This window comes from Sus scrofa, chromosome 11 (assembly GCF_000003025.6).
Source record: "Sus scrofa isolate TJ Tabasco breed Duroc chromosome 11, Sscrofa11.1, whole genome shotgun sequence".
NCBI lineage: Eukaryota > Metazoa > Chordata > Mammalia > Artiodactyla > Suidae > Sus > Sus scrofa.
In genome coordinates, this window is record NC_010453.5 from 70,987,118 (window position 1) to 71,007,099 (window position 19,982).

The 19,982-nt window shown below is 44.2% G+C and overlaps 1 protein-coding gene across 18 annotated transcripts in view; it reads left to right on the top strand.

Annotated features, from left to right (window-relative positions):
- Positions 1–19,982, top strand: part of TPP2 (tripeptidyl peptidase 2) — a 66,240-nt gene that overhangs the window by 43,976 nt on the left and 2,282 nt on the right. For 4 of the 18 annotated variants that reach the window (XR_002336739.1, XR_002336740.1, XR_002336743.1 and 1 more), the window contains 7 exons: positions 840–1,084; positions 1,336–1,414; positions 3,244–3,282; positions 8,539–8,690; positions 11,545–11,641; positions 12,569–12,699; positions 16,924–19,261. Coding sequence is in view for 7 of the 18 variants with exons in the window: in XM_021065882.1 (XP_020921541.1) it covers positions 840–1,084; positions 1,336–1,414; positions 3,244–3,282; positions 8,539–8,690; positions 11,545–11,641; positions 12,569–12,699; positions 16,924–17,131; positions 19,142–19,261 (1,071 nt within the window). In the remaining 11 variants the exon portion in view is untranslated. Of the gene's footprint in view, positions 1–839; positions 1,085–1,335; positions 1,415–3,243; positions 3,283–8,538; positions 8,691–11,544; positions 11,642–12,568; positions 12,711–16,923; positions 19,262–19,982 lie in introns of all 18 variants that reach the window. The other 14 variants (XM_021065889.1, XM_021065888.1, XM_021065884.1 and 11 more) reach the window with 5 other exon arrangements.

A 19,982-nucleotide genomic window follows, 5' to 3' on the forward strand; every position in this document is an offset into this window, starting at 1 on the left:
ACAAATCTTTTAATCATGTAATTTATAGAAATCTTATCCCTGATTAAAGTGTTATGACAGAAATGAGGTATTTCCTGTGACATTCACAATTTTATGCTAAATAATAGAAGTAATTTATGCAGAGTGTTTTTAGTTAGTCGTTCGATGAATAATTTCCTTTTTTCCTCAAAGCGAGGCCCAGTCATGTCTCCTCAGTACAGACTGGATTATTACAGTGCCATTACTACTTTGGTTGCTTTTAAGATCTTGGGAGAAACTGCTGTTGCAGAATACAGTGTTCCATCCTCTTGAGCAGGTTAACTAGACGGAGCTTGGTGGATTTGTATTCCTTGATCCCCACTGGCTCCCTCTTTCCTGTCTGCAGCAGAGGGGTGTGGCATTTTGATTATAATCCAAAGCCTATCAGTCATATGTGTGTGTATGTTGGTCTTGGATACACAGCACCTTAGTTTTGCTAATTTTTGGTGGTGTTTTATACGTGTCCATGAAGACCCCTGAACTAGAAAATCTTTGCCTTTATCAGTCTTGAGCAGACAGGGATTTAGCTTGGCGTGTAGGAGTGAGTAGCCTGTTGTGGGACGAATGAGGGCTTGGGAGCCAGAGCTGCCTTCAGCCCCCTTATCTACTCTGTACGTGACCTTGGCCAGGTTACCTGACACCCCAGGTCCTGCTTGCTTCCCTGCAGTCGAGACCACGTGCATGTAGAAGTAGGTGTAGTAACTGGCCCTGAACCTCATGTACCGTAAGCAGCCTGTAAGTGGTAATTCTTACTGTTTATCCTCTGACTGTAATTTTCACTTACCCAGCTAAACTCTTCCCAAATGTTTTCTCTTTTGTAGTATTCTTTGAAACTGGAGAAAGGAGATTATACAATTCGACTACAGATTCGTCATGAGCAAATCAGTGATTTGGAGCGTCTTAAAGATCTTCCGTTTATTGTTTCTCATAGGTTGTCTAATACCTTGAGCTTAGATATTCATGAAAATCATAGCCTTGCACTTCTAGGGAAGAAGAAATCAAGTAACTTGACATTGCCACCCAAATATAACCAGCCGTTCTTTGTTACTTCCTTACCTGATGACAAGTAAGTGATGGTAACATTGCTTATACTCGCTGTCCGTCTTCTGCTCTGATCTCAGAATGCTAGTTCATTACATCAGCCTAAGCTTACAGGATCTTGTCATTTGCCATTTGAGACTAAGGTAATTTTTCCCTTTGGTTTTTGAAATCTCAGCTGTGGGAATTCTTCAGAATGCACGTGCTTTTTTTTTTTCCCCTGGAATTATCTTAGTAAACGTTTCCCTTTTGTTCCTTTTCTCCTCTTTTGACTCTTAGGATACCTAAAGGGGCAGGACCGGGTTGCTACCTTTCAGGATCCTTAACGTTGTCAAAGACCGAACTTGGAAAGAAAGCCGTAAGTATCAGGGTTTATTACCCTCAAGTTACATTTTCCAGGATTTTCGTTTCTTTAAAAATGGGAATTAATTCTACCTTTCATAGTGGGTAAAAGAGAAGATCTTGGGGGAGGAGGAATCGACTTTTTTCCCAGGTTACTAGTAAGAGTCAATTAACATTCGATTTGTGTTTTTGTATATTTAGTATTCTTTTTCCCAAGCCTAAGTGTTTGGGCCTTGACCATGTCCTACCTTGCATGGCTAACACACTCGAACTTCCCTTGAAACGTGTGGATCCAAATCAGACTTGGCTTAAGTGAGTGGGATGTTTAAAATTAGAGAATTCATAACATTTTAACTGTCGTAATATTGTGGTATGGGAATAAATCAGATCTTTCTTGGCTTACTTCTAAAAAGCAGGACAGTTATTACTAATAAGCAGTATTTTTCACCTGTACGGATCTTTCCCTCATTGGAATTTTGCATAATTGTGTAAATATCTACATGGTATTTCTTTTGGCGTTGTGTTTTTACAGGTTCAGAATTGTGCTTTCTGTTAAAATCATGTTTTTGATTGTTACAGTTTAAATGTTACAGTTTGATAGTACCTGTTTTAGTTTTTTCATCAGTTTTCATCACAAGTTTATTGTGAGAGTAGTATTTATGTAGACGTCACCTTTCATCATGTCATTCTGGCTCTATGGCCATAAAAGTTGTCAATCTTACAGTTTTGCATTTATCTTTAGTTCTTACAAATAAGTCCATCACCTAATTCTGGAGTTCATAGGTGCTGATATCAAAATGAATAGATCTCAGACATCTTCAAAAGTATACTCATTTCTTAGCCCTGTTGAACCAAAGATGGTTTATTCCCTGTCACAGAAACATCATCACTTAGGACTTTTGTGCTTAGAAAAAGTTGTTTGCCCTGATGTTTCTCGAGTCTCATTTCAGTCCATACTATTGACATATACTCGAGTATAATTTATAAATGCTTTAATATAATTTATAGCTGCCGAAGTGAATTAGTAGTTATGATGCTGGAATTCAGAGAGGTTAAGAAGTCCTAGTAGGCTTTTAAAGTAGATTTCATTTTCCGCTATGGGAAATATTCCTATTCCACTATGGGGCTTCAGCAGTGAGGCTTCTCATCCAGATAACTCTTTCTGAAGTGTCCACTGCCTTGTGACGAGTAAGACAGAAGAATGTTATTCGAAATATGCTTTTAGCAATTCAGAGACAGTTGCTGCTTCCTGGCTGCATTCTGTCAGGGGCAGTTGTGAAATTATTCACAGATGGAATTGACTATAGTTATTACTTAGGGTAGGTTTTCTTGAGGGAGTAAAAGCCTGACCCTGTTGAGTTAGTTATAATCCCCAACACATTGTGTATTTACTTTGACCTCAGTCGTGTTGCGCTTATGGTTTTGCAGTTAGAAAGGTGACTGTTCATTTTGCTTCTCTTTGATGTTTCATAGTCGCCTTGAATGATGCTTTTTCCCTAAGAATGCTTAGGCATGTGTGATTGTTGTGATGTCCTTGAAAATTCTCCTCTGCAGACCGTCAGCTAAATTTAATGTTTTCAAAACAGTTTTGATAACTAATGATTTTGCTCTACAAATTTTTGAAATATGTTGAAAAACAATGACCCTTAGGGATATCATTTTAAAAAGTGGAAGTGGCAGTATTGCTTTCTTTAAAAGCCTGCCATCTTGATGGTAGTCCTGACCCTTCTGAGTCCTGTGACACATACAGGTGGAATGGAACTGGAAGAAAATTAGGCAGAGGTGGTATCTCCATCCTGTGTAGATTGCACATGTTTTCTTACAGAATGTCGTTCTAACTCCCAGGGGCAGTCTGCAGCAAAACGACAAGGAAAATTTAAAAAGGTACTGATTGTCAGTTCTTTAAAAGGATGTCTTAAAACCTTATTTGCGTATTAGTTAAACTTCTTTTTCTGTCACTATTATAAATCTTTTTTTTTTTTTAAAGATCTGTCCCTTAGTTTCCTTTCTTTAAGTTCTGCAGAATAGTGCTTTTTAGCTTTTCAATATTGACATACTCCTTTCTTGCAGTTTTTTTCCTACCATTAATCGCTTGAGGACCCCGGTTTATAAAATGTGTATAGAGAAAATTTTAATGCTACTCATTTCTTACTAATGGTAATGACCAAGTAATAATATTTGAACTCTTACATATCTAAAATGCTGTGGGGAGATGTATGTGATTTTTTTTTTTTTTAAGCCGTATAGGACAGAACAGTTAATTTAAAGTTTAAAAACAGTCTTACGTTAGATAATTTGAATAATAAAAAATTATTAAAATATTTATATTGAAGTTTATTTCCTGCCCTTGCATCTTCTTAGTTCTGGAAGGGCAGAGGCAAAAAGAGCAGTGGACGTAGCAGGGACAGATATAAGGACTGTCGACCCCAAATTAAAACTTAGAGTAATAAGCCCGAGCAGATTTTAGTACTGGTACTGGTAAGTGACCTAACTTCCCTGCAACTTAGCAGACAATCTCTAATTTAATTTGAAAATTTCTCCTTCGAGTCGACTTTAGAGAAAGGGTACATGTTCGATGGGCTGTCTGTCGACAATCTGCTGACCTCATTCAGCCTTGTAACGATTCTGTCATTCAGGCTGAAAGCGCTGCAAGGCGAGAATTAGTATTCTAAGATATAAACCAAAGATAACTCGGTGTTTCTTAAGTCATAATGGTGTGAAACTAGGGTGACTGTTTTGTAGTAGATAAAATGTCTCTATTAAAATGACTTCTGAAATTCCGTATTATTACGTAACGGTAAAGACTTTGTTCAGAGAAAAGACAGCGCTGGGAATCATCTTTCTGGATAAAGATGCTTCTCTGTAGACCAGTTATTTCTCAGCTGAGTGTCTTGACCCATTGGAAGACCATGTAAATTCACTTAATGGAACATAACCAGCATTAAAGCCAAAAGAGAACGAAACGGAAAATGTCAGCTCATCAGACTCATAAAACTTCATTTTATGTATATATTATCTTTGAGTCATTGTTGAAAAGAGCTTGAAAGCCACTGTTTTGGAGAATGAGAAGCAGGCGTTCTCGGAGCTTGCTAGAACGAGGGTGCACATCACCAGGGCACAGTTGGGGTTTTTCTTCCTGTCGTATCGTTTGGTTGCCTTTCAGGGAGTTGAGATAGGAGACTATCAAATGAATAGGAACGTTACTCTTCCCCGTTAGTGAAGCTTTGTACTAAAGAGCTGGGCAGCTAGTTACCTCCTGTTTCTCCCTGTCTCAGCGCAAGCGCACGTGAAGGAAGCCCTTCTTCGGAAAATAATCGTTACTATACTTCTACAGTCACAATACAAAATATGTATACATGATTTACTGCCCGAACAAAATACCAACTTTTTTTTTTTTTGTCTTTTTTTTTTTTTGTCTTTTGTCTTTTGCTGCTGTTGTTGTTGTTGCTATTTCTTGGGCCGCTCCTGCGGCATATGGAGGTTCCCAGGCTAGGGGTCCAATCGGAGCTGTAGCCACTGGCCTACGCCAGAGCCACAGCAACGCGGGATCCGAGCCGCGTCTGCAACCTACACCCACAGCTCACGGCAATGCCGGATCGTTAACCCGCTGAGCAAGGGCAGGGACCGAACCCGCAACCTCATGGTTCCTAGTCGGATTCGTTAACCACTGCGCCACGACGGGAACTCCCCCCAAATAACTTTTTGTACATAACCCTCAATGGGTCTGTCCTCTGGGTTTCAGTGACTTTGGAGTTGAAAATGTATATTACCCTTTTTTAAATTCATTGTAATATGAAAGACTATAGTTATTTTTAACGTAAATAGCACTCAGATGTGATACTAATTGTTTAAAAAGCAAGCAGCTTTTTTTTTTTTTTAACTAAAATACAGTTTGTTTAAAGGTATTAAGAGCATTAACATTTTTGAACTAAAATTTAAATGGTGGTATGTTATATTGTCCCAAAGCATAGTTGTCAGTTTGGCAAGTAGGTTTGATTTTCTAAATAAATACTGTTCGATTCAAATACTGCTGAAATGCTTTGGGAATAGCTGGAGTGCTTTTTTTCTTAAAAAAAAAAAAAGTATGCTTACTGTTAAGTTCTGCTACAAAGAACTTTTACATTGTAGCATTTCTGCTCTGAAGATTCTTCTTGACAATCTTTTGAAATCATAATCAAGATTTCTTATGATTTAATGATTAATGGTATGAAACCATTTCTATTCATTTGACCCTATGCTAACCCTTGAGAAGTGAGTTGTAAAAATACTTGATTGACGAAAAGGACAGATAACCATGATAAAATAAATGAAAAAAAGAACCTCCATTTTCCTTTTGGTTGGGGATTAAAACTACCATGTTTATAATATTTAATAATAAAAAATTACACTTGTCCTGAAATGTTTTATAGGATTACATTGATAGTTATAATTACTAATTTGATATATATATTTTTTAATATAGAAGATGTTGATGAAAGAAACATGGTTTTCTTCCCAAGGTCATTCATCATTAACTTTCTTTCTTTTGCACTTTTGGTGATAGTTTATGAATTGCGCTTATCAGCTCAAGTATTGCAGACGCTTTACCTTGGCTTAAGCCCAGGGCAGTGCCCACCTTGGAGAGTGAACCTTGAGAAGGAGAGGAGGGTGTGTGGCAGGGACGGGCACCTACCCACGCGAAGGGCTGTTCCTCTGCCCAGGCTCCCGCTTCATTTAAGATCTTTGCTTGCAGGCCCTGGCTCCTGACCTCAGGCGGAGAGGGTGCCAGCATGGCTAAAAGTGGTGTTCTCTGGTTCTTTCCCATCATCAGTGGTTTTCTCTGCCTTAGATGAGTCACACCGAAATAGTAATTACTACTTTATGTTGGGATATTACTAGAACTATTACAACAGTAGTTCCTTGTTTTTGCTGTTATACCCCAAATAAAGTTTAATTATGAAATTATTAAGATGGACATATTTATGTAGTGTTTACACCTCAGAATCATATTTTGGAGAAGGTGGTGCCATGCTGTTTAGTTTTGTTTTTTTATTTCTTACAACTTTTTTTTTTTTTTTTTAGCCACACTTGTGGCATAAGGAAGTTCCCAGTCCAGGGATTGAACCCACACCACAGCAGTTGCCCAAGCCACCCCACTGACAACACCAGATCCTTAACCTTCTGAGGCACACAGGAACTCCAGCAGTACTTTTTGACTCAACCTGTCTGGTTGCCTGTCAGGTAATTTTCTGAAATTACCTTAAAAATCTCAATAGCATAATTTGTTCCAGTTTTAGAAACTTTGTTAATTTATAACAAATACAGGATTTTAATTCAGCAGCCTTTTTGGTATAAACCTAAAGATGGGATTTGAGGGATGGACGTAATAGATAATGATTAGATTGAGGCTGTCCAGTTCCTGTGCAAGAAACGGGTCTAAGCACGTTTAGCAGGTAATTTCACTTCCCAGACACCGAATTACTCTTCAGACGAAACGGCTTCCCCGCTAAGGAGAGCTGCAAGGAGACGTGGTCATTTACACTTGTCCTCTAGAGGGCAGCACTCCTCGAAAGGCCCGTCCCTACCTTCCCGTTCTCTCCTCCTCGCCCCTTGCAGCCTCACCCCCCGGCGCTCTGCTGCAGCTCCGTCACCAGCTGCTCTCTGGTTCTTCAGGCCCCTTTTCTCGGGGCTGCGAGGCCGCAGACTCTGCCCCTGGGATGGGCCGCTCCTGACCAGTCCCGGGCGCCTCCTCTCCCTTCCCCACCCGCGCTCCTGCTCATCCCCTCATCGGAACTCCATCAGCAGCTGCCATCGGGTCCCGCCTTCTCGGGACCCTCACGTCGTCTGCAGCCTGTTCTTGGGTCCCAGGCAGCACTGGGACACCTCAGTCTACTTCCTAACTTGCTTTGCTCTTTGTCCACTTTGGCCTCTCTCACCCATTCTCCGGGTGCTATCAAGAGTCATTAAAAACAAACCCAAATTCTTAGTTCACGCAGGATCCAGAGTTATCTTTAACCATATTACCACTGTCTTGCATCTGGCTCTTCCTTGTTGCACTGAGAATAAAATCTGTTTTTTTATTACTGTAATCTGTTAGCCGCTGCCCACCGCCCAGTACCTGCGCCCGTGCTGGCCGAGTACCAAGCCCAAGTTTGCACGTGCTCACCTTGTGCCTTCAAATGCTCCTCCCTCTCCCGGCCTTGGTTACTCGGTTCACACAGTTCATTCGATGAGGTCCCCAGGGTTCCGTGGGATGGGTGTTTCCATGACGACTTTGTCTGCTCCATCTCCCCTTGCCCACCAGTCAGGCTCTGTCCCGTTACTCTGTTCTGTTTTCGTCACATCTGGAGTTGTCGCTGCCCTTACTTTCTCACACATTTGTGGGCTGCCTTCCCCACATGCATGAAAGTCCCCAGAGGGCCCAGGGCTTTGTCTGCTTTGTCTGTCACCCCTTAGGATCCGTTCTCTTGCATGTCGAGGGGGCTTAGCAAGCCCTGTTGATTGAATGAAGAAAGGAATTCTTTAAACTTCCTGAGAAAAGAGGATTTAAAGAAAAAAATCTAGCATTTCCTCCCCTTCTCAAATATAAAAAAGCTTAATATACTTTTGTAGTTAGTCAAGCGAAGCTAAGAATGCCAAATACACTTAAATAGAGAAAAGTTTGTTTCTTATTTCCTTTATTTTAAAGGAGATATTAGAAGCATTAATTTCAAAGTTTGGGAGACAATTACTTTGCAGGTTGAAATTTTAGATGTATAGTGACTATTAGAATCTGAAATACAGTCTAGTACAGCTCAAGTGCAGGTGCTTTTCAGCTTCTGAAGATTTTCTTTTTCTTCTTTTTTTTTTTTTAATTGTCTTTTGTCTTTTTAGCACCACACTTACGGCATATGGAGATTCCCAGGCTAGGGGTCCTTTCGGAACTGTAGCTGCCAGTATATGTCACAGCCACCGCAACTCCGGATCCAAGCCATGTCTGCGACCTACACCACAGCTGATGGCAACGCCGGATGCCTAACCCACCGAACCCGCAACCTCATGGTTACTAGCCAGGTTCGCGAACCACTGAGCCACAACGGGAACTCCCAGCCACCGAAGATTTTAAAATGACTAAAATGAAGCGTGTTAATCCAAGACTTTCTCCCTGTTAATTTTTCCCAGGATGTAATCCCTGTTCACTACTACCTGATATCGCCACCAACAAAGACCAAGAATGGCAGCAAGGACAAAGACAAAGATTCTGAAAAAGAGAAGGATTTAAAAGAAGAGTTTACTGAAGCGCTACGAGATCTTAAAATTCAGTGGATGACGAAGTAAGTTTTTCGTGGGTTTTGACCCTCTAAGTGTTAACTTTTATCTGCCCAGATACAGCAGTACTGTGTGTTTCTGCATAGGCTATATTCAGAAATGTTAGCAGTGGACGGTAGAGTACAGGTGCTTTTACAGTTTCTCGTGATTGTATATATTTTAAAATTCTCTTTTGTGTAAAGAATTTTTAAAATTTTATTCAAATCCTTATTATGATTTGCCCTTGGAAGAGAATGTTATTGAGAGGTACAAAGAAGAAAATAAAAATCACTTTTGCCTGCTTTCCCAAGATAATCATTGTCCTGTTATTGTTTGCCTCTGTATTTATACACACAGCAGGTGGGTGACACCGTGTCCTGGTTTTCCAGTTACTGTTTGATTATGAGCATCTTCCTGTGTCATTTACGAGTCCTTTAAAATACCATTTTTAATGACTATATAGTATAGGAGTCTATAGATGGAATATAGCCTGTTTAAATATCTCTTTGACATATGCATGTAGTAATTTTTCTCTCATGCTGTGATGGGCGTTTTGATACCTGCAAGCTTTTTTAATTTTTCTGTTAGCATCTCAAAAGTATAATTATTGAATCAGAAGTATTAATTTTAAAAAACCGTCCTGGTACACGTGCCACGTTGCTTTCTAGAGCAGATTGGCAGTTTCTGCCCCATCCGGTGGAGTGTCACGGAGCCTGTCTCCCCCCTGTGCCTTTGGCCAACAGCGAGCCGTGTAATTAAACGTAAAATCTCGCTTCCATAGCACGCAAAAAGAAAGGGCCACTGTTGCAGTCTTTTTTTTCTTTCTTTCTTTCTTTTTTTCTTTTTTCTTTTTTTTTGTCTTTTTGCTATTTCTTTGGGCCGCTCCCTCGGCATTTGGAGGTTCCCAGGCTAGGGGTCGAATTGGAGTTGTAGCTGCCGGCCTACGCCAGAGGCACAGCAACGCGGGATCGTTAAGCCACTGAGCAAGGGCAGGGACCAAACCCGCAACCTCATGGTTCCTAGTCGGATTTGTTAACCACTGCGCCACGATGGGAACTCCTGTTGCGGTCTTAAATTGCATTTCTTTGGTTATTACTAAGTTGAGCTTTTTTCATGTCATCTTTTCATTCTCTGTGCAGCTTCTGTCCGTTGAGCATGTGCTTTACCCATTTTTCACTTGAGACATCAGATTTGTCTCTTAACCTTGAAGCAGAAAAGACATTAGTGCTTTGCTCCGTTTGTCACAGATTCTCCCCCCAGCTTCTTTGACTTTTGGCGTGCTTGTTTGCGTAGTAGAACTTCGTTTTATAGCATCAGATGAGTGGCGTTTCTCCATGTACGATGTGCAGCATTTTTTAATCCCTGATTTTCTGTGGGGTCCTCAGTCACTGCATGTGGACCCAGCCTTCCACTCAGGTCTTGTAGAGAAGAGAAGTCATGATAGTGTGAAAATGATCCCCGAGAACTGAACCGTTAAGAGTGTTGCTCACATTCAGACCGACTTTCCACTTAAACCTAGGCGGTAGCTCCAGCAAAAATCAGCCTTAGGTCAGTCTCTGGCTGATGGGAGGACGGCATCAACAGCTGAAAACAACAGTGCAAGCTGTGAAATTGTAGGCATTACTTACGGCGTGAAATGGGAGGAGCCCCGTGAACCTGCGGCCCGGAAAACAACCCTTTTACTCTGGATGTGGTCCTGAGGGCCTATACTGCAAAGGAAAAAAAGCTGCTCGGGAGCATCTACGGAAGTTCCGTGGGAAAAGTGAGACTGTGGGGTTTGAGCCAAGATGTGCTCTTCTCCTTCCCACCCCGAGCAGTGAGACGGAAGCCCCTTCATCGGGCCGCAGCCCGGACCCCGGGCTCCCTCTCCCCTCGGCTCAGTTGGAGGACTTTCCTCCTGGGATGTCAGCACGTCACCCAGCCCCCTGGTTCCGAGGCCTGTGGCTGAGGCCAAGTTTTGGGCGACTTCGGCTGAGAGGCAGGGTCTCCCTCCTGCTCAGCCCCTGCTTGTGAAGTGAAGGGTCTGCTCAGGTGGGCGCTGCTGAGAACATGATGCCCAGTGGCCCTGGCCCAGATGGGGAGCAGGGTCACCAGGCCAGGCCGGGCAAACCGGGACACAGGCTCCTGCTCCTCCTTCATCTAACCTGGAAGAACAGATGTTTGCTCCACTTCCCCAGCTGGGGACCTGGAATTTCTGTCTCTTCGCTCATTCAAGACTCAGGTTTTTCCCAAAAATGTAAATTTTCCTTCTTTGTGGATCTTAGACATTTTTAGATCTTAATCTTTCTTACTGTGGGGTTTTTTGGGTTTTGGGTTTTTGTTTTGTTTTTGTCTTTTTTTCAGGGCTGCACCCATAGCATATGGAGGTTCCCAGGCTAGGGGTCGAATCAGAGCTGTAGCCACTGGCCTACGCCACAGCCACAGCAATGTCAGATCCGAGCCGCGTCTGGGACCTGCGCCACGGCTCACAGTGACACCGGATCTTTAACCCACAGAGTAGGCCAGGGATCGAACCTGCATCCTCATGGTACTAGTCAGATTCGTTTCCACTGAGCCATAGCAGGAACTCCGTTCTTACTATTTTCGAATGTTTTTTTCCTCCTTTTAGGAATCTAGTTACAGCTAGTACATAGGAAGGCTCTTTTTATCTGGCCATCTTATTGAACTCACGATTGAAATAATTTTCAGTTAGAATTTTTTGGATTTCTAGGTAAGCATGTTTATACTATCTGCAAAGAAATACACTCTGTCTGTTTCAGCTTGATGCCTTAGGTTATCGACGGGACCTCAAAGCGATCATAAGTAATGGGAAAGACGGAAATTATTTTCTTCCTAAAGGAAATGAAGTAACATGTGTTTCTCTCTTTCTCACATATGTAGGCTGGATTCTAGTGACATTTACAATGAATTGAAAGAAACGTATCCGAATTATCTTCCTCTCTATGTTGCACGACTTCATCAGTTGGATGCTGAAAAGGTCGGCCGTGTTCATTTTTACTCTGAGTGGCTCACTCTGTTTGCAGTACTAGATGAGGTTTGCATTTGGAATAAAGGTGCAACCTCTGTCCTCTCTTCTCACTGACCAAAAACGTGTGTCCTCACATCGAACGTTCCGTGGAGCCATTTTCATTACCTGGCTTAGGACTTGGCCGTCACTGTGATGTAGTTGAGGATTCGTGCCCGTGTTTGCTCAGTGGGAAGAGGAGTAGACAGGAAACCCTAAGGATTGCTTTCCTGACCTTGATCTGAAGAGCAGGGAGCAGAAGGCGGTGGACCTGGCCTGCTGGAGGTCAGAGCTCCTTCCCGTGAACTTGGCGAACCAGGTTTCCCATTTTTAGGAATTGGCCACAGCTCCCAACTGTCTAACATGGACCGGCTCTCAGCGGGGATCTTGGCAGCAGAAAGCGCCTGTCGCCATACTGAGAAGTTGCCAAGGGTGGGAATGAGCTAGAGGCTCTGAGGGGGCAGGTTGCTGAGCACAGCATGACGGAGGGAGACGCTGTTGGTTATGCTCCCCCTCTCATCTCTGTGATTTCAGTACCAAGTTAGAAAGGGTTTGTCTCGTTGGCTAGCGTTTTTTGTTTTTGTTTTTGTTTTCTTCCGTTTTCATGTGCTGTGGGGCTGCGAACATAGCTGATCACATTTCTAAACTCCTAAGGCACCCAGAAATACGGCTGCCTCTGTAGGAAACAGTTGATGTTTCTATGAACTTTGTGTCTTGCTCACTCTCGGGGTTTAACACCAGCAGGAAGTACGGGAGGTGTTTTTCTACTTGAGATGCTGACAGTTGTGTAGGTCATACAGGCCCCTGGCCGCACACTACCTGCTGCCCACAGAGTGAGGGCTTCAGGAGACTCGCTGATGCATCCATGTTTTTCTTATTTCTTCTTTGTTTCCTCCCCAGGAACGAATGAAAAGACTTAATGAAATCGTTGAAGCTGCAAATGCTGTTATTTCTCACATAGATCAAACGGCCCTAGCAGTTTATATTGCGATGAAGACTGACCCCAGGCCTGATGCAGCTATTATAAAAAAGTACCTAACCAGTAAATAATCTTTCTTGCATCTCATTTCTTAGTTACTTTTTTGAATTATTGACAGTATCCTCCTTCTCTGGTATTTGGTCCGTTTTTATCATTGATTGGGGTTGGTGGTTTGGGGATGCTCCATCCTTAGATATTTTATAGTACTGTTCTCTAGTCGTTTAAGGTTAAGCGAAAGAAAAGCCATTTGCTTTCTCCACCGTCAGGTCAGGTGCTGTTGCGGTGGAGAGCTGTGAGTGACAGTGCCCCGCAGTCCTGCCACCTGCGGGTGTGTGTGAACTGGGTGTGTGGAGAAGGCAGGCACTTAACACCCTACAAAACGGATCTTTCAACTATTGACTGACTGGTATAGCACAGCTAACTCCAGATTAGTTTGCAATGTCTAGTAAAGTGATAAGGAGTAAAATTAGGTTAAAACCATTATCTGGCAACTTCAGTTTTATGGAATTGGATTTACAGTAAAACTTGAGGAGAAGGGGGAGGTTGTGGCTTAACGTTAATAAACCCTAACTAATGTAGTGTGTAAAACAGGCGTAGCTGGGTTTCCGTTTCTCTCCGCTTCTGTTCATGTGAGAGTGGCTTCCATGTGGTGGCCTGATGGTCCCGTGGCTCTTTCACCTTCACCTTCCGTCAGCTCCTACCATCGTCTCAGGGTGACTCTCCCAGTATCACTCTTTCCTCCGTCACTTTGGTCTCTTCCCACCCTAGGGGGTTATTAACTTATTACGAGGGAAGAAATCTCCTTCTCTTAAGAGTTGTAACCGGCGAGGTGAAACTGTCCAGGCTGTCTGAAAGTAGGGTAATTTCCCTTAAAGATTCCATCTGCTTCAGTCAGAATTTTTTTTTATACAAAATGTTTGATTCTAAATGGCTAGAACTCTTGGCATCGCATTGTTTAGAGTGATGTTACGGGTCTTACAACTCTTACAAGCCGCAGTTGTCAGGCAGAGTAAAATTTACTCAGAATTGGTTATTGGCCATTGTCAGCACTTTGTGAAGGAGCCTTCTCTAAACATTGCTGTTCAGCCGTTGTTAATAATGGTATTAAGCAGTGCAGCCACCAAGTTCATGACATGCCCATTGTGTGTAAGGGATTAATTGGGGCATATCCTTAAATGCATTTTCTCATTCAAACTTAACCTTCTAAGTGATGTGCCAGGTGGGGACATTTCCACCCTGCGTTTATAGAAAGGAAGCTAAAGCACAGGAAGGTTGTGTCGCTTGCCTAAGAGGGACAGTGCCAGGAGGGGAGCAGGCCAGGCTCTGTCCCCACTGGTGCCCTTTCTTGCTTGCCAAGCACCCCCCCCGCTCCCGCCCCCAGGTAAGAGGACCTGTCCTCTGGACTAGCCCGGGCCTGCGCCTCACCTGCCTCCTCCTCTCCGCTTCCCTCGCTGTGTCCGGCGTGGGGAGACGCCCTCTGCTGCCCGGTCCCTCTTCCTCCTCCTCGGGCGTCTCCGCCTCAGCCTGCAGCCGGTGCAGACGTCTCCTGTTTGCTGCGGGAGGGGCCGCCTTGCTCTGCTGCTTCCTTAGTGCCCGTGGCTGTTAATCCCGGTACGGGAGGTCCCCTTTGGCCACAATCAGTGGCCCTCCGAGGCTTCCTTGAGCTGCCCCCTCTGCTTTCTGGCATCTGTTATTTCTTAGAGTTTGTGATAATAATATGATTTCTTCAAATTCAGGTGTATATGAACTGACACTATTTGTAGCTCATTTTGAAATTTCCGTAAATATTTAGGTTCATGTATCCCTGCTGATATTTTGGCCTGTCTTTTCTAAATTTTACTGTCCACAGGGGAAATTCTAAATTCCAGGTTAAAGCGAGGCAGAAGTACCAGATTAGTTGTGGTTTTTGATCTCATTAGTCCTTTTTTTCCTCACTGTTTTTATCTCAGACACCAACCCTAGTGGCTGTTAGCAAACAACAGTAAGCCAGACGCCTGGCCTCAGAGACGAGAGTGGCAGAGACTTTCAGATATACAGGGACAGAACTAGGAGAGAGCTGTGAAAACCGGGGACCTGCTGGGAGAGAAGCTCGTTGAGGTGGGGGCAGCACTGGGTCGTTTGCCCACCTGTAACTAGGGTGTTTGCTCAGATGAGCCGGGCTGAGCAGAGGACTCTGTCCAGGCCGTAAGGGCTTGCACGCCCGCTCAAGGAACAGTTGGTATTTCTGTTGTTTTTATTCATGGGAAGTAGCAGGTAAGCGTTAATTTCTCACTTCCATGCAAAACTGCTTTCACATAAGTCACTCGTGTCAAAAATAGTAAGATAGCCATTTTGTAATCTTAAAAATATTAGCTTTTTGAGGGTGATCTAATGCCAGGTTTTAGTTGAACTGCAGGTAGGCCGCTCACGTCTCATTGAAGTTGCTTCCTAAAATGTAGCTGTTACCACCTTGAGCAGACCCTAACAAAATTTGATTCTGAGGTGTTTACTGAGCATTATAAAAAGTAATTGTGAAAGCCTCTGGGAAGGAGAGCTGACTTCCTTTTGTGCGGGGAAAGCCTCGTGGGTTCATAGGTAGTGAATCTCAGCAGATCAGGTCTAAGTCAGAAGAGGGTAGGAGAAGGATTTTCACGATAGTAGGATTTCGGTTCTTGGATCAGAGAGTACTGAACTAGAAGGGGGTCTGACGGGTGATTCACTCCAGGCCCGCTGAGTCCAGCTCGCTGGTCACCCCAGCCTGCCCTCTGAGCTCTGCACCTTCTGCCTTCTCTGGACAGCCGGGGCAGTCAGGCCCGCCCTGTCTGTGCAGCTCCGTTCCCCAGCCCCCATCCTCCTCACAGAATGAGGGCTGGGATGGTGCCTGCCTCCTAGGGCTGCTGTAAAGCATAAGTGAGGTACTGCTGAGACATTGCAGATGCTGCCTGGCAGAGCGGTGTGGACGCCCAAGCCCGTCCAGCCACGTGTGCTTCTGTCCAAAGGGGCCAAGCAGTCCCCAGAGATGTTTCCATGGAAAGAGGGAATGGGGTTGTAGAAGCTGCGAGATTCTGCTGCTACTCGTAGGCATCTTTTAGGCCTAATTTCATCTACAGTGCAAATGCATTTAGGTGGGTCACTTAGGTTGTGACTGGTTGTCCATAACAAGGTGTTGGGTTGTGTGTGTTCTTTTTTTCCCCCCTCGATTTAATTGCCCCTCGTGCTATCGGTTGCTTTTCCAGTAGCAGTGGCTTTCGTACGTGCGCGTTTCACCCCGTGACCTTCAGAGGCATCCCTACGGTTAGACTGTCTGTCATCCCGTGTCTGAGGCCCTCACGGTCATCCTCTTGGCACTTTGAATCCTCACCTTCACACGCACCTGACAGGAGTTGAACCGGATGCCTCAAATAAGCGGGATCCTAGAGGCCAGCGCTGTCCCCGGAGTGTAGGCTCTTACTGTATTTCATTGAGCGGTGATTTATTGAGTGTTCTGTGCCAGGCCTTGTTCTGGGCACTTGAATACATGGGAAAACAGGGATGCCTCTCGGAGCAAGGCAGGGGCCACGGCGATTGGGAGCAGGGGTTCCAGGACCAGCCACGGGCTCCGAGCCCTGGACCTGCCGCCCCCTCACTGTGGGACCCTGAACTCGTGGCCTCCTCCCTTTGAGCCCCGGTTTCCTCCTTTGCAGAATGAGGGTTATTGGTGCTCTCTTACCCATAGGATCATTTTGAGTATAAACGAGTTAATATGTTCAAATGCTAAAACAATTGCTGGCACATTCAGTTACAAGCAGTGTATTTCTTTGCTCTATGCATACATGAAAGTTCATGACTACACAAATAGGTAAAAATTGATACTTATAAGAAGATAGTATTGGGGTTTCCCTTGTGGCACAGTGGGTTGAGCATCCGGGGTTGTCACTGCAGCGGCTCTGGTGGCTTCAGTGGTGCAGGTTCAGTCCCTGGCTCCGGAACTTCCACATGCCACGGGCACTGCCAAAAATAAATTAAAAATAAAAAAGTAACGGAAGTTGTTATTGTTAAAAGAGTGTTGTGAGAGTTCCTTAGCCGATGGGATTTAGAACCTGCAATCTCGCCCCTCGCTGCAGGCAGCCATCCTGCCTCCTCGGCTCCAGGGTAACAGGGCGGCTCATTGGTTGCACGGTGCACGCGTCTGTCCGTGGCTCTGCAGGATTTCTGCGTTGTCCATCTCAGCCAAGAATGCATGAGCTGAATTTTAGATAAGGCTGCAGTTTCAAAGCAGTCTCCCTGACATGTGGCATGTGTTTGGTCTGGCGTGCAGTGACATGGACAAGCAGAAGTCGACGCTCGTGGACGCCCTCTGTCGGAAAGGCTGCGCCCTGGCCGACCACCTCCTCCAGGCCCAGGAGCAGGAGGGGGCTGTGTCGAGCGATGCGGAAGGGAGAGAGGAGGAGGGCGAGGGCACCCTGGACTCCCTGACGGAAACCTTCTGGGAGACCACCAAGTGGACCGACCTTTTTGACAGCAAGGTACGCTTTCTGCCTCCCGCTTTGCCGCAGTTCTGGGGCGGGGCGCGGCCCAGGTGTCTCTTGCTTCTGGCCCACCAGCCACAGAGGCCGGTGGTTGGGACGAGGCTGAGCTGGGCTCTGAGGCTCCCTTGTCCTCCTGGCTTTAAAAGCCCCGGGCTCTTGTTCTGTCCATCTGCACAGCAGCTGGGGACCAGGCTGGTTTGGAAACCAGCGGGAGCATGTGCCTGTCGCGGGCTTTGGTTAAGCCATTGAGGTAGAAGCTGAGGTCAAGGACCTCAGAGGTTGTCTCTGGGCCTCCCCACATCTGCCTGCATGCTGACTTGTCAGGGATACAGGTGGGGGTATCCTGCTTAGTTTAGATATACCTTGCTCCAGACGTCTAGATAATTTTCGTCTGACCAGCTTTTATTTATTGACTGATTTGTCTTTTTAGGGCCACACACATAGCATATAGAGGTTCCCAGGCTAGGGAGCTGCAGCCCCGGCCTTCACCACAGCCACAGCAATGCCAGATCTGAGCTGCAGCCACAACCTATACCACAGCCCACGGCAACACCAGATCCTAAACCCACTGAGCAAGGCCAGGGATTGAACCCGAATCCTCATGGATTCTAGTTGGGTTCTTAACTCACTGAGCCATAATGGGAAGTCCTGATCAGTTTTTAATACTCAGTTTAGAAAAAGTAACGTTGATAAAGTTTTGGGGTTTTGATTATAAAAGCATTTTAAATCCCTTGACTTTCGACTGTAATTCTTACCACAGAGGTGATACAACTGCAGGGTTTGTCTGCCTTCCTTTCTTCTGGACATAAAGGAAAATAAAGTAAATGACATCAGTGCCATTCTTCCTACTCAGCACAAACGTTTTGTTTTGTTTTCAAGAGGAACTGTGGTAATTGGGAGTAAAGACCTCTGGAAGTAGAAAATTCTTACTGTCCACTTCCGTTTTTCCCACCTCTGTCCAGTGGGGCTTTTGTAGAAGGAAACCGAGGGAGTCAGCCCCAGAGGGAAAGAGTTTGAGTCTGAAATCAGACCCCTGGAGCTTGAATCCCGCCTCTGCCACTTTGACCCATGTCACCCTAGTCTGGTCATTGACTTCTGACAGGGGGTAGTGGTGCTGCCTACCACAGGCTTTGACGAATGAATGTTAGGTACACGGACGGATGTCAGCACTACTTGCCGTTACAGCTAACAAACAGGGATTGCACGTCTGCTGCGTGCCAGACGCTGCACCTGCTGCTGGAGAAGGATGGTAAGAACCTGGTCCCACAGCGAGTCTGTAAGCTCTTGAACGTCACGGTGACGTTGTTACAAATCTGTTCTCGCTGCTGCGCTCCCGTGTTCGGTCCGCCACCACTCCCTGTCCATTTACTCTGTTTGTAGCAGCGATTGCTCCTGTGTTCGGGCTGCCGCCACTCCCTGTCCATTTACTCTGTTTGTAGCAGCGATCGAATCCTTTGTTTGACTCTAGAATACAAATAAATGTGACACAATTCCTTCCTTTGAGGACAAGAAGTGGAGACTAGCGATATAAGTAAATGGTTACAAGTGTTTTTGACAGATGCAATGATTAAAGGTAGAAAACTTGTACAGAAGGAAGTAGCCGAAGGTAAGTGAGCACATGTTTACGCCATCCGACACGCTTTTTACTCTCATCCCCGTCTGGTTTTGGTAATTTATGGTGACTCTAGACCTGTACTTCTAATCTGCATTTTTGTAATCATAGACATTGGCTCTGCTTTGTTTTTGCACAAAGAGGTATTTTGGTATGGATTCCAACAGCTAGTGATTTATCATAGTAATTGCCTTCCCCCAAATAAATGATCCGTTCTGTGGAACATCAGGCTCTTTTAAAGATGTTAGTTGTTTTCTTAAAAAGTTCTTAAAATTCATTTGCTGTAACATGTTCGTTTGAAACACTTCTTTTAAAACCTTAGTTCTTTCATTATTAAAGCAGGCCTTAAATTGTAAATATTTTGTGCATAAGCTGTATCTTGTTTTCCATTGTAGGTTTTGACATTTGCATACAAGCATGCATTGGTAAATAAAATGTATGGGAGAGGCCTTAAATTTGCAACTAAACTTGTGGAGGAAAAACCAACAAAAGAAAACTGGAAAAATTGTATTCAAGTAAGTAACAGTTCAGTCATCACTGCTGAGTGACATTTCAATGTCGTATGGTGACACGGTAGCTCGAAAGCCTTATGGCAGTGACAGGATAGTGCCAATTCGAACATGACTAATTAGTAGTCCAGTTAACATAATGGGAACCATGAAATAAATGCATGCGAGACCGTCGATAAGCTATTTAAATTTTTAAAACATTTCTCACTCCTGTCTAGAAAACAAATACATATTTAGCCTCAAATGTGTTCAACATAGGCAGAGTGCATTACAGATCTTGTATAGTTAGAAGACAGACTTCCCTTATGAAGGAAACTGGTAATTCCTTTAAATACATGTTGGCTCGGTTCTAAGATGGTTGAACTTTTGGAGCTTATGTTTGGTTTTAGTCTTCATTTGAAATGATAGACCATGTTATTTTTACCATGTATTGTGTTACATGCAAAGAAATTCTGTGGTTGAGCTTCCTGCGCAAGTTAACTATCAAATATTAAAGCTTCTGCAGGAGTTGTTTTAGCCTCGCCTTGTCTTTGTACACACATGAGTGGTTTATGCCCAAAGGGTACACAGAGGGTGGGGTGTGCTCGTTGTGCCAAAGGCGGCAGAGGTCCGCTCTTGATATTTAAGCTGTTCTTCAGATGTGAGGCTCACCAGTGGCCGTTTTTGGTAGTTAAACTGTAGGGTATCTTTACCCTTAGACCTTTTCTGTGTTATCTTCACCAGTTTA